Source organism: Dermacentor andersoni, chromosome 6, assembly GCF_023375885.2.
Source record: "Dermacentor andersoni chromosome 6, qqDerAnde1_hic_scaffold, whole genome shotgun sequence".
Lineage (NCBI taxonomy): Eukaryota > Metazoa > Arthropoda > Arachnida > Ixodida > Ixodidae > Dermacentor > Dermacentor andersoni.
The window spans coordinates 114,153,373-114,167,343 of record NC_092819.1 but is presented as its reverse complement, the minus strand read 5'-3'; the positions used below and the strand labels follow the sequence as shown (position 1 = coordinate 114,167,343).

General features: G+C 45.9%; 1 protein-coding gene across 1 annotated transcript in view; it reads right to left on the bottom strand.

Annotated features, from left to right (window-relative positions):
• Nucleotides 1–3,643: 3,643 nt before the first annotated feature.
• The window catches only part of LOC140219093 (uncharacterized), a 111,530-nt gene continuing 101,202 nt past the window's right edge, over nt 3,644–13,971 (bottom strand). The window contains exon 5 of the mRNA XM_072288976.1: nt 3,644–3,795. Within this exon, the coding sequence (XP_072145077.1) occupies nt 3,644–3,795 (152 nt within the window). The remainder of the gene's footprint in view (nt 3,796–13,971) is intronic.

The following is a 13,971-nucleotide window of genomic DNA, read 5'->3' as shown; positions in this document are numbered from 1 at the left end:
TGTTTTCCCAGCTGCCGATAATACAATGCCTACACTCTAACTTACATACTTTGATAGCAGGGATTTTAACGAAGATACTTTATGAAAACAACGGATGGACCAGGAACTTAAGTGAAGCTTCGAGGCTTCAAGTGTGTGTCCGCGTGTGGTTGTCTCTACGTGTGGGATAGTATGTGAGCGCGTGCTCATTTTTAGCTTGAAATGCTGTCGCTTTTGCTACTAGGAATCATCTGAAGAGAGGATTTCTCTCGTTAGAAAAAGCTGGTCATCGTGCCTTCTCTGGGCGTGACGCGAGCAGGCGTTTCACAATAAGGGGACCAGTTGCTGACGGATAAAATTCCTCGCGCTACAGAATTTCTCTTGTAATAGTGATTGGAATTTAGAATGTACCGTCGACTTTTCTAGTGCGCTATACAAAGGCACCGCATCTTTTGTGTTCAATATGCCTGGTCTTTGAGACAGCATTACAGTTTTTCTTATTGGTGATACTAATCTTAAGGATTCCCTAAAGAACCGTGCATTTTTATGGCTATGTGGGGAACCCAGTGTCAATGTATTAGACAGCCTTGCGACTGATATGAAGGCAAGTCTACGTATAAGTACACTCACAGGCAAGGCTGCTAGCACAGAAAAAATAGCAAAAATAGCACCACGTAAACAGCCGTATAGGTTTCATTGCAAATACGCGGACACATTGTCCGCGAAGTATTTTTAGTAGCAATAGCCTCGTTGTCGTTTTTCCGTGAACGTAAGTTCGAATAGCAGTTCTCAGCCCTTGGTATTCACATAAATTGAATTTCTTGTTCTTGCGTAATTTTATTGTGAAGAAAATGGCTCGCTTGTTAAATAAGATATGCAACTAATTTATGCACGTTGCATTACCAGCATCAATATGAATGGGCTTACCATGATGCTAATTAAGGAATCGCATCTACTCACCGTTCAGCGAACATCACGCAAAAATATATTGGAACTGGCTAGTAAGCGGCAAAGATTGGCGTGCTAGCATTCAGGTTTGTGCAAGAATCTGAGTTTTAAGAACTAAGTGAATTTCAGCTTTCAGTCAGTGACCGTCATGCTATTCCTCAGTGCATGCGAGCTCCCCGCTATCTATATACGATCCACGCTGTGGTCAATCTCTCAGTGATAGCAGCGGTACCAATTATTTAAGCAGATTCTCGACGAAGTGGTGGTCATGCCCTAAGCTGTCGATGTATAATACCTGAACCGCATACATAATCATAATTCAGAAAAAAATATTACCTAATATATTAATAAATATGCTTGTATCCGCTATGGGCGCTTATGACATACCTAAGGCTGGCACAAATGCGCAAGTGTCTCCTATCTTTTGTCAGAGTTGCTTGTAGCAACCCTGAAAGAAAATTACAATATTCGCAGCCATCCTTCAACCCTGATATCAAGTAAGCGTCATGGTATTGTGTCAGTTTAAAAGAAATCGGTCTTTCCAACGTTTTCAAAAGTAGTATGTCTCTAAATCTTACATTGCATCTGTGCCCAGTGTCGGTAACGGTCTTATATGCCCCTATTCTTCTAAAAGGAACCATAATATGAGCTATCTCCTTGACATATTTTAACTTTTCAACGAAGCACACTAAACAAACTGGTTATATTGTCGATGAACTTGTGTACGGACACTAAAGACTAAAACACTTTCACACAATTTGCTAGCAGAGTTCACTGGAGCTTGTTGAACAGTCAACCCCGTCCCATCACTGAACACACTTCTCTCGTGCCCCGATGACCAGGAGCAGCGCCCTGACAACTTATTGGACCGGGTAATTGGGCGGTGTCATGTGCACGTGCCCAAGAGACAAGCGCTGTGTCACTATGCGCGAGGCCTTGCTGCCTCTCTCCTAATGGCGATGCGATGAGGCGCTTGGAAGGGTACCACGCGAGAGTCCTAGTAACTGGCGTGTGGAGAGTTCTCTGCGGCGATATTACGCCCAGTGGCGTAGCTTAGTAGTCTGGCACCCAGGGCCCATAGGCAGTGGCGTAGCAAGGCGGCTGGGGGGGGGGGGGGAGTAGGGCGTGAAGCAGTAGGTTCCGGAGGCCAAGTGAGGGGAGGGGTGTCATATATCTGAAGACCCGCCCCTTTTCCGCCGGCTTGACTGGCGGTAGCTAACCAGGTAATGCTCCAGTAACCAGCAGCGTGAGCTCATGTATCAGATGTGTAGTGCGGCAGAATTTTATCCTGCACCTTCATCAACATCCTCCGTAATATTTGCACTAATGTGCAGGCTGAAAAATTTATGTACCGAGTGGTTGCTAAACTACTCGCCTTTAGCGGAACGTTTCATGTGCGGTGCGCTAATGTCACGCTATGGTTTGAGTGTCGTCAGTATGTAAACAGTCTTCCATTTGTGAGGTTTGTATCAGTCGCGCGGTGTTGAATAAAAACATTATCTCCTAGTCATATATTTAAGCGTATCTGTCATTGTGTTGTTGTCCCTGCGGCGTCCTACAGGACGGGTTATTGAGCCCTATTCTCTTTCACCTAACTACGGATGGCCTTGGTGAAGTATTGCCCAAGGCAATCCACCCATCAATGTACGCTGATGAAATTTGTCTTTGGTCATTTGCGGTGACTCGTCTTGAAGTGGGTGCAAGAATTCAGCGGGCAGCCAGAACCAGTTCGTACCTCCGCAAGCAAGGCCTTGGTGTGTCCATCGAACAATGCGTGCTAAACGGGCTTACGCGCAAACTCCTGCCACCGCACCCTACTTCTCTCAATGGCCAGGGTAACAAATACCCGAAGTCTCAGCGCTTCTTAGGTGCGATTATAAACGGGGACTTTTCATGGAGCCCCAGCTGCATCTACCTGAAGTGGAGACTAATTTAGATTGTACGTATAATGAGGTTGCTGTGCAAAAAAAACCTGGGGCACTTCGGGCGGCCGATGATGCAGCTCTACAGAGCACTGTTTCTGGTCCTTTTACTGTACAGCTTGCTGGTTTTGGCGAACACATGTACAACAAACATTCTAACCCTCGAAAGTTTGCAAGGCCAGGCTCTACGGACATGTCTTGGAATACCACGATGCGCCTCGCCTCAGGCAACAATCATGATTGCTGGAGACTACTTGGTTCCAACATATATAACGATTGACAGCCTTAGAGCACACATTCGACATCTTTGTAGCGTACCCAATCACTATATTGTTGCTTTGCTAGCACAGAGACCTCAAGCCACGTTTTCCAAACTTGTCGCGACACATCAAGGCTACCTTTCGTAGGCCTTTACACCAGCAGCAAGACCACTGTTACGCATCTGCTGCCTACGACCGTCACAAGTACGCCTCACGATTCTGGGAATAACGAATGCGACCCGACATACAACAGTGGCTCTACCTCATTTCACACTGTCATTACTGAACCAGGCATATGAACAAAGAACGCATATTTACACCTATGGATCTGTCTCAGCCACCAGCTCCACAGGGGCCATTATCTCCCCGGCCTTACAAGACACAATTACGTTCAACGTGTCCCGTATAACGACCTCTACGTCAACAAAACTTACCACTCTACGTTCTGCTGTTAACTACACGGCACAAGCCAAACCTCTGAAGGGGGTTGTTTGTTGTGACTTCAAGGCAGCCCTACAGAGTCTGCAGTCCGCCTTACGACGCAAGATCCACGAACAACTGTTGTTTGAGACCGGAGAGCTTCTCCATCAAGCCCTCATACACGGACATGACATCATCTTCCTTAGGCTTCCGGGGTACTGTGGCATCGTCGGAAAGGACCTTGCTGATGATGCCACCCAGTCGTTCTATAAAGAAACATGGCACTTCCTATGCTCTTATCAAGGGCAGACGCTGCGAAGAATCGTTTAGTTGCTCAAACCGAGACTGAATCTTTGTGGAACATCCAGATTCACAGCGTCGGCGATTAGCGTCAGAACAAACTCCACCGCACTGCGGAATGCCGGCCACCTAGGAACATAGGTGAAGTGAGATAATCAAGGAGCAACAGTCCCCACGTTTTCTCTCTTGCACCCGCTCTTACTCGCGCCTGGGAACAAACGTCTCGCGACTCCTGAAGTGCTAACCCTCAATGTGTCGCAACCCGGTGCGCCTCCGCGTACCTTCGTTCTCTCGCGACGCTTCGCCTAGTTTCTCCTTTCCGCCTTGGCTCAACGTTACCTACACTTTTCTCTAGGTGGCGTTACTTTGACGCGCGCTCGCGCTCCTTTCTACTTTTACCAGCGTGCGATTTTCTTCACCAATAGGCGCCTTCTTCGTTCTCTTGCTTCGCGCATACAGACAGACACTGCTAATGCGGAGAGGCGGACAGTTACGCTTGCGCGTAAAATATATTTGGCGTTGACGTTGCGATGTCATTGTTGGCAATGACGCTGTCGATGCTTTCGATGTCATTTTCAACCAATCACCTCATTTTTGGCGCACCATCTCCAGTGGTACGTTCCCTGTTTCAAGCTGATGATTGCCATTTACGCTTTTGCAATGTCAATTGTGTTTCTCACAATCCTGGTTTCGAAGAACTACGCACCAATACACGATCATTTTGCAGTCAGTCAGTCAAGAACTTTATTGAGGTCCTGAGGAGGTTTAAGCCGTTGGAGATCGCACGCGGGAAGCTCCTTGGGCCAAAACCGTAGGCGACGCCAAAGTCGGGACGGGAACGTGGAGACACTCCGCCAGTTCTTGGGCCCTCTGGACGGCCTTGAGTTGAAGTTTCAGGTTCGGCCTTTTGAGGGCTTCTTCCCACTCGGGCTCACTGGAGAGAGGGCCCTCTGGTAACACAGTACAGATCATTTTGCAAAGAGTAACTTTTATGTGGTCGCATGATATCATTTTCGACCCCTGGCCTCCCAAATAAGTGCACACACACTCCTGCTGTAGGAGGCAATGCAAACCCGATTTACAGCATTCAATTGCTGTCGCGGTGAAATATTTAGCCAGAAAGAATGCCAGACACTACACTAGAAAAAATTAAGGTCCATTCAGAGAAAGCATACTGTGCTATTTTTGCGCATTTCTGCCTCCTAGAGTTACTGCGTAAGTATTTATCAGCCCTATTGGCAAAACTTGAGTCATTCCTTGAGTAGCATTCACGCTCAGTTTACATATTCTGCTTTCCTACGACAACGTTCTTCATTTCTGCGGTATTGGGGAGGGCTATATTACCAGAAGAATGCCGGCTACCAAACAGTTCTAAATGACTGTACACGCCTGCTGCACGCTTAGGCTGATACTGCGTGCGAGCGCTGCCTCGCTAATGCGTCAGTCAGTATTTCTGAACTTTCCTATCTCACTGATCCGAGAACTGAGTCCTTCGGTTTGTAGGTCACTGCAGCTGAAGCACACCTTACCAGTCCAAGGCTTGTGTGTTTGCGTTCATTTTAGTCTATATTTTATTCGCGATTAACTAGAACAGGGCTAACTTTTTCAGCTGCAAACCACCAGCAGTTCACGGCTGCCGGCTGCAGCATTTCTGCCTCTCTCTATTTGAACCACAATACATCTGGGACCTTCGGCGACGTTACATTTCAATATTTTTAGTTCCCTAAGAGCCTCTGAATGGCGAAAAAATATTTAATGCTTTCGGCTATAACGACCAGCAAGGTGTAGTTTCAGTATTTCTATACATTGCCGCTTAGTGCTTCATCCGCAACATGAATTTTTCACGTACCTCAGGAGAAGAAGAGATGATTTACCGCTGCAGCACGCTTTGTTGTCCCATCAGATGAGACAACTGGGCACAGAAACAAATGAAAATAAGTCAGTGATAGACATATGCAATAATGCGCCTGCCACTCTCTTCTGCCCATTTGTTCTTAAAGTCACGAATGCTTTTCTGATCTGACATTCAGCTAGCTGGCGCAACCATAACATCTCTTTCATAGTGAACGTCACTAGGAAACTGAAAGCCAGGCCACGTTTTTTATTTACGTTTGCAAAAATTTCATAAGTATATTTACCAAGCAAGAGAGATATAATTTATTAGAAAGGCAGAGGGGTCGCCTTGTACTAGAATGCCATTGACTGCTGCTCTGCACAGGGGAAATAGGAAAGGATGCAAAAAAGGAGTGAAATAAAATTATGGGGTTTAACGTGCCAAAACCATTTTCTGATTATGAGGCACGCCGTAGAGGAGGACTCCGGAAATTTCGACCACCTCGGGATCTTTAACGTGCACCTAAATCTAAGTACACGGGTGTTTTCGCATTTCGCCCCCTTCGAAATGCGGCCGCCGTGGCCAGGATTCGATCCCGCGACCTCCTGCTCAGCAGCCCAACACCATAGCCACTGAGCAACCACGGCGGGTAAAAAGGAGTGATGAAAGATGATAATGAAGACAGGAAGAAGGGATGCATATATACAGTACCACAGTGGTTTTCTTAAAGCCTTGTGTATAGTCCGGTGGTTTTTCAAGTAGTCCAGAGCAGCCCCATTGATACAAATGCACGGTCGCACCTTGCAGACAAAATAGTATTTTCAGACAATGTTTAGTTGCCAATGTCTGCTAGCGCAGAAGCCAGCGTCTTCCGCTGTGATGCGTAGATATGGCAGTCGCAACAGATGTTGGAGAGTCACAGGCACTTGGCAGCGTTCACAGTTCGGGCTGTCCGCAATCTCCCTTTTTCTCACGGCGCGACGGCACATGTGCCCTGCCCTAGCGGATTAGTCGCGAAACGTTTTGGAAGGGACGCGCGCGTGGCCGCACGGCTAGATATCGGGAAAAAGTACCCAGAAAAAAAAAATAAACAGCGCACGGACGCTCACTGCAGCGAACACTTCTGCCTTCTACCGCGTTGAAATTCTACTGCTAGCTGGACGCCGGTGCGATTATTAAATCGTGCATAGCGTAAGACTGCAACTGCACTTTAAAACAGAAAGGGCCCGGGTTTCGGCCGGACTGCGCCGTGAACCATGTAGTTGCCGGCTTGCATTGACCGCTCTCAAATTTATCGATAAACCCCTACGTTACACTTGGGCGACACTTCAAGAACACGTTGCTGACGCAGCCTTCTTGCAGCGTCACCCACTCTTGATCGCGGTGGCAGCGCGTGCATGACTTCGATTTCGTTTAAGGCGGGGTAACGCTCGGTGGATACGAGACCGACAAGACGCTGACGCCGACGATTGGCCGACTACTCAGCACTGTTTGATCGTAATACGCGGACAAAGATGCAACCGACGTGTGCGAGTTGTTATATAGCGCAACGGGCTTTCTTGTCGACGACGGCACTGACAAAATCAGCGGGCCCACCATCATCACTCGATCAAACCCTACACAATAAGCCGTCGAACCGACAACGCGATAGCTGCAGCTCATTGACTTGTAAATATAATTATTCGCGCTCAAAATGCATCGACATGCCTTCGAAGTTGGAATACACAAGCTTTAGTTCTCTCAAGCTGTTCTCTCAAACATTGCGGAGTTTGTCCCCAGTATTTCCTGCTGTGCGACAAAGGTGTTTGACACACCACTTTCACCTGACACTTTGACACTTAAAGTACTTTCTTTCGTGGTTTACAACGCACGCCTGTGTTTTGTAGATGTCATTATGCAGAGGGTAGAAAGGTTCCACGGAGCAGAGACCACCTTTACAACAGCATGCTTAGCGATCATTTTTGAATAGTGCGACACACGATTTACATATGGTATCACGGCTGCCCTTTCTTTTTCTCGAGGCTGCTCTTCATTAGGTTGGCGAAATCGCGACTGGATAATTTTTTTTTGCTACAGAAAGAACATGCTATGGGTAGTTTGCCCCCCTAAACGGTCAATCTTTTTACGAAAACTATCATGTGATCAATATGGACAGGACTTCTTAAAGCACTCAGCAGTGATATAATCGCAATGTTATATTTGACAACCTTTCAATGGGGAAGAGCTAAATGTAGCAGTGGTCTCTTCGTCCTAGCCTTGTACTGCGAACACAAATGTTTATTAGATAAAAACAATCTTACATCTTGAAACCTTATGGAGGCCTCGACCGAAATCTCTTAAGTCACTTCTATGAGTGTCAGGGACAAGAAGTGCAAGTGAAGAAATGGGAAGAGAAAGATATGATAGATACGAAGGCAGACAAGAAGACATTGGAAAAAGGAAGAAGAAGCGAAGGAATCACGCAGAGACTCCATGATGGGAATGGGGCGCGCGCTTCGAAGGATGTCGTGGCCGGGGAAGTCGCCATACTTTTTCAAGAAATGGAAAAATATTGCGCCATTGTCAGGGATGACAAGTGCAAGCGAAGAAAGAAGAAGAAAAAGATGTTATAGGAAGTAAGGCAGAGAAGAAGACAACAAAGACAACAAGTGGGAAAAAGAAACAAGAAACCATTTCACAGTGCGAATGTTCGGCCTCCCGTGGTTCGGCCCCTTGTTCGGATCGCAACAGTGAGCTCTCCGAGTTTCGGCTAAGTGTCTGGGGGATTTAGTCCAGTTTTGCAAGTACCAAGTAGTGGTTTCAGATAAATTTATATTTCCTGATACCGAGATAGTGCCACAAATGTCGAAACATTCTTCAGGGGATGGCCCGGGGCGATCTCCGCCTTGGTCGGCCTCCCTGCCACCTGACCGAATGCCTCTTGAAGATTTGTTTCGTAGTCAGGTGTGTATCATTCCTGTGGCGCTGGTGCCTTTGCATGGAGGAGCCATCCGACTGAGCAACCTGAAGGTGGTGCAGGCGGAACTTCAGATGGCAACGCATCACTGTTTGCACATCACTGATGTACGACAGTTTGGGAGGGGCGGGATTGTTTGCCGATCGCCAGACCAGGCTTATGTGTATGACATACTTAGGTGCTGATCATTGGGATCGATATAAGTGAGTGCCTTCATTCCTCCGCATCTTGCCTGTACTAAAGGAATAGTTCGTGGTGTAGACTCCAATTTAAGTCCGGCAGAGACTCTAGAAAACCTCTCCGCAGCTCCAACCAATCCATAGCTTTCATCGCCACTGCTTGTCTGTAAGTAAGAGCGCGCATAAAGTTCGTTGACAGAGCTCTATTGGCAGTATCATCTGCGTACTAACACAATCCAACAGGTCATTAAAAGAGCAATCATTACCAGCAAGGTCATTCACATAAATATTATACAATGGTAGACATAGCATACAGCCTTGTAGGACGCCGGATATTTATGAAAAAGAAATTTCTCTTAGCCTGCCCGAGAACAACCATCTGGCGCCTATGATACAGAAAGTTTTTCAGGAGGAAAAATTTTTTCCTAAAAGGAAAAAATTCCATGATTCACGCTGTTGCATGCCTTGCTGACGTCAAGGAAGATTACGCATACAATGTGATTACGTTCGAAATAGAAGTTTAACACGTCGGACAGATCTTCAAAAAGCGCTTGCGTATTCTTACCTGGAATGAAACCATACGTAGTAGGGGATAAAATTCTGTCTGTATCCAAGAAGTTTGTCATTGCCAGCAATAAATGCTTTTCCAATGCTTGAGATAATCTAGCCGAAGCAGAAATTGGGCGATAGCTCTCGGTTATAATGTGGGCTCCTGCTTTATAGTTGAATTACTGCAGTTTTTATATTTAAAGCGATTGTACCACTTGAAATAATATTGTTTAAAAGGGACAGCAACACATTTTAATGACATCAAGAATGGCGCGCAGGTCATCTACATAAATACCATCAATATCTGGTGATTTGTTACACTTTAGGCGAAAGATAAGTCACCTTGATAAGAGATAAGTGATGAGTGACCTGATAAATCAGAAGTGGGTGCAGCCCGAAACTTGTGACCAAAAGCCGAGAGCTAATTGTTAAAAGGCGTCGAATGAGAAATGCATAATCAGTGTGTACACGTCATATCAGATACAGAGGTATTGAGGTTTTTGTTACGTCGCGGGACAGGCCGGCGAAGTGGGGGTGGTCCAAGAAATTTTTGACCAATCGTGCAGGGCTGATTGCACATTTGGAATAGAAAGGTTTGGAATAGCTTTAGGTTATGACGCCCCTGATAACGTTTAGTTTACGGCCAAAGAAGGTCCTTTTCTTTTATAGCAGCCAGAATGTCTGACGCCACCGATTTATTGTCCTTGTTACGCTGTTTGATGAGTACGGTGCATCTGGCCACCTTTTTAAGCTCGCGTATTACATCATCAAGCCTGTCGTGGATATCGGCTGGTACGACATGTTCTTTTTTTAAAACATTCCAGTCATACTTCGATATTACCGTGTAAAAGGTCTTTGAGGCGTAGATTGAAACTTCTTTCTTAGTGAACGCCATAGGGTGGGGGGGGGGGGGAGGGGGTAGATGTGCTTGATTGCTGAGTCAACGAGCAACAAAGCAGTGATCCGAAAGTTTGTTTCCACAACGGCAAATTACAAGTTCAAAGTTTGAGCAGGAATATTTATGAAGTCAAAGCAGGAAGCGGTAAGCCGGCCAGATAAGTATTCGTCCCATGTTGCTTTTTGAACAGTAGTCTGCAGTTCCCATTTGGACAACGTGTCAAGGTAATCTGCAACTAAGCCAGCTGCGTGGACGCAGGATGTCGATATTAAAGTCGCTTATCAAGCAAAGGTAATCTTCGTGGGACTGAGTCGAGAGTGCGTGATCGAGTTCGGCTAGGAACAATCTTCCGCTGAAATAAGGAGGCAGATAAACAAAAGCAAAAAGGTAGGCGTGGTTAGTCTGAGCGCAATAACTTCAGCCTGTTGAAACCTAAAACATCGCTGTGTTACGATTAAGGTATCTGTAACAAATACTGCAACACCCCCCCCCCCCCCCGCCTCACCTGACGCGTGTAAGAAAATAACCTGTAACCTGGTAATGTGTAATGCCTCAGGCAGTCTGCTGTGACATTAATTTCTGTTATAACAAACACATTGTAGTCGGAGCGAGTAGATGACGTGATTGCACAAAGTTCGTCCCAGTAGTTTCGAAAGCTGCGAATGCTAACATGTGTGGCACGTAAAGTGTCACCTCTGTAAGGACTAAAATACTTCGAAACCTGGACAGAACCATTGCAAGTCAGTGAATTCGCATTTGATATCTTAGCATATCTTATCCAAGTCCGGCTGCCTATCTACACGGATGAGGGATGCGCCTTCACTTTTCTTGGCTAAAATCTTGCCATTCGTTCTCAAACAAATTTGAAACCTTTTTCCCTCCCCTTCAAACGAACTAGTCTGAACAGATCCTTGTTGTGGCGCGTCGAATTTTTATTGAAATAAAGCCGCTGAAATGACCCTGTTTGAACCAAACCCAACAGACCCCTTGACGTGCTGACCCATTTGTCATTTGTTGCAACATTGCAAGTCTGGACCAGTATGGGCTGAATGGAATCCGTCACAGTGGTCATTCATTAATTCGTTCATTCAAGCCAGGTTCCCTTCTTCACACAGCTTCTTCGCCTCACTTTTTATGTACTTGAGCGAGACGATCTCGTGACAGTGAAACACTGAGTGAAGAGCTTCGAGTGCTTTCAACTTGTCTACATGCCTTTCAACTGAGAATATGGTGACCCATGTTGTCATCATGAAAGAGGTTCACTGAAGAGCGGTGCGTATGTGTTCATGAGTGCATATTGAGTGACCGAAGTTGATCCGATGGTTGGTTTTGTACCATGATACCTGAACACAGCTTGCAGCGTGTTGCCAATAAATATAGGACCACAAACTACCCAGTGAGCCAGGTAGGCGGGAAAACCTTTAGATACAAACAAATATCGATACAAACATAGATATATAGCCTCTAAAATGTGCGTGAAGTATCCTAAGAATGCCAACGCATTCAGAGTTGACAAATGCGTATATAAAAGGAGGGGGCTCTCGAGGCAGCCTTTAGTGCACTTCACATTATTGGGGTATTTCACACACGGTCCGGGGTCTGTCTTTCTTTCTCTCGGTCACTGCGTCTAACCGTTTTCCCATCAAGGTGGTTCGCTGGGTAGTGCATTTTCTAGTGGTTAGAGCGTCGCGCTGCAGTGATGAGGACAGTAGGTTTGATCATGATTGTCGTGTAAAATTTGGTGATGGGTACTTCGCATTGAATGTATGAAGCGCAATATTCAACCCGCCTAACGCCAACTTGTCTTACTTGGTGTGTGACACTAAATATGCGCCCATCTGAGAGAAACATCCTTGAATCAAACTTGGGTCACTGTGTATGGAAAATGGGTATGTTGCCGTACTTGAATGATCCTATTTAATGAAAGTCGGGTCTGTGGACTGTATCGGTCTTCAATGAACCTCTTGGCCTCTTTGTGTGCTTAGATTTAGTTGCCGGTTAGAGAATTCCATGTGGTCCAAATTTCCAGAGTCCCCAATATGGCGTGCTTCTTAATCAGATCGTGGTTTTGGCACGTAAAATCCCATAACTTATTTTTATTTATTTCACATCAAAGCGTGAAGACCGACATTTGTACCTATATCTGTCCTATTCATTTAAGCCTGTCGCGTCGACGCTTCACTGTGCAGCGGACAAATCTTTCGGACATGCAGGCACGAGCGCATTTACGCAACTTCTTGCACGCGATCCCCTGCGAGCTTGTTGCATAGTTCGGTGTACACATGTCCACACTTAGACCAGTTTCTTTCGCATGCCGCAGGAGAAACGGGAATCTGCAGTACGCGACAGGCGAGAAGGCTCAAGGGTAGGTTGAAGCAAAGTCATTGCCACCACGTGTATGGATCCAGGTGCACCGCAGACTCCCAAACTCCTTCTTTTGACCAAGCATTTATATAGGTGAAAAGGCGTCGCTTCGCTAGCGAGGAATTCTGGGAAAGTTCGCTTTCTTTTTTTTAAATTTTATCCTGGTTAAAAAAAAAAAGCGAAAACAACTGTTTTTTTAAATGTACAATGTTATTTTAGTGCAATCGCTTAAATCTGTAGGTGGTTCAAACTGGGTTTGGAATTGGGAGCGGTCATTCATTACATGACACTAGCTACGTAGTTTGGTTAGTGCTGTTACTAAATCGATCGTCAGCAGCTTCAGGTATACTAAGGTAGCAATACCTAATACTATGGTAGCAATGGGTACGACACTAGGTATTAGCTACTATGACCTTTTTTTCAAGAGTCTCGAATCATTTACGTCGATGAAGCGCCGAAAACCGTCGAAATATTTGCGATAGTTGTGCCCCCTAAATCACATTACTGTTTGCAGTTGTCCAAATGCATGGAGTCCGACAAAAGTAATTGGAGCACAGCTATCCCTGGATATTATAACAGTAGAGACAGCTGCCGGCGCCGCTTCATGGTGGGGACCAAAAGAAATAAAGAACGTCACATGGTGACCGCGTGATGCGTCGCGTTACAGTGAGCGGTCGTGTATGATTAGGCGGAAAATTCGCTAGTTCAGAGCCACTTACAAAGTGGTTCCCTTCTAGCTTTCTCTTTTATTTTATGTGAGCAAGCGGACACGGGTGGTCACGTGGCATTCTATGTACCTGTGAATATTTTGGAACTATAGATATACGATTGCTGCTTGCTTACGAAAGGGAAACAATTGCTTGCGTAATGTGCTTGACCTGCTAGGTGCTCGATGCCGACAATAGCGTTCTGCTGAAGTTATCATCCTATCACGCTGCTCTGCGGTGGTGCCAGAGCCATTCGCTACATTTCGAACATTCCGGAGCTTCAGGCTAAACTCCCATCCCATGGCCTTCTAGTGATCCATGTTTGAGAGTCGTTCACAGCTCTTCATGCACACCACTTTCCTGACGAAAACTAGTGTAGCTAGTCGATCGACGCCATTGCGCTAGCCAGTAGTGTTTTTTTTTTTTTTTTTTGCAGAAGCGGCGAATGAGGCGAATGAAAAAGACTGAGCAGATTCAACTGCGGTAGACGTCTACGTTATGGACAGTATTCACCGTTCGGTAAAAACTTGTTCTCATAAAGCATGTACTTCTGCAGCGAATGACTAATGCGTTTCGGAAGTGTTGCGAACTGATTCAAAGTGCATCGCGTGGTGACTCAAGTTGGCGTCCAAGAGATTCGTTGAAGAACGGCACG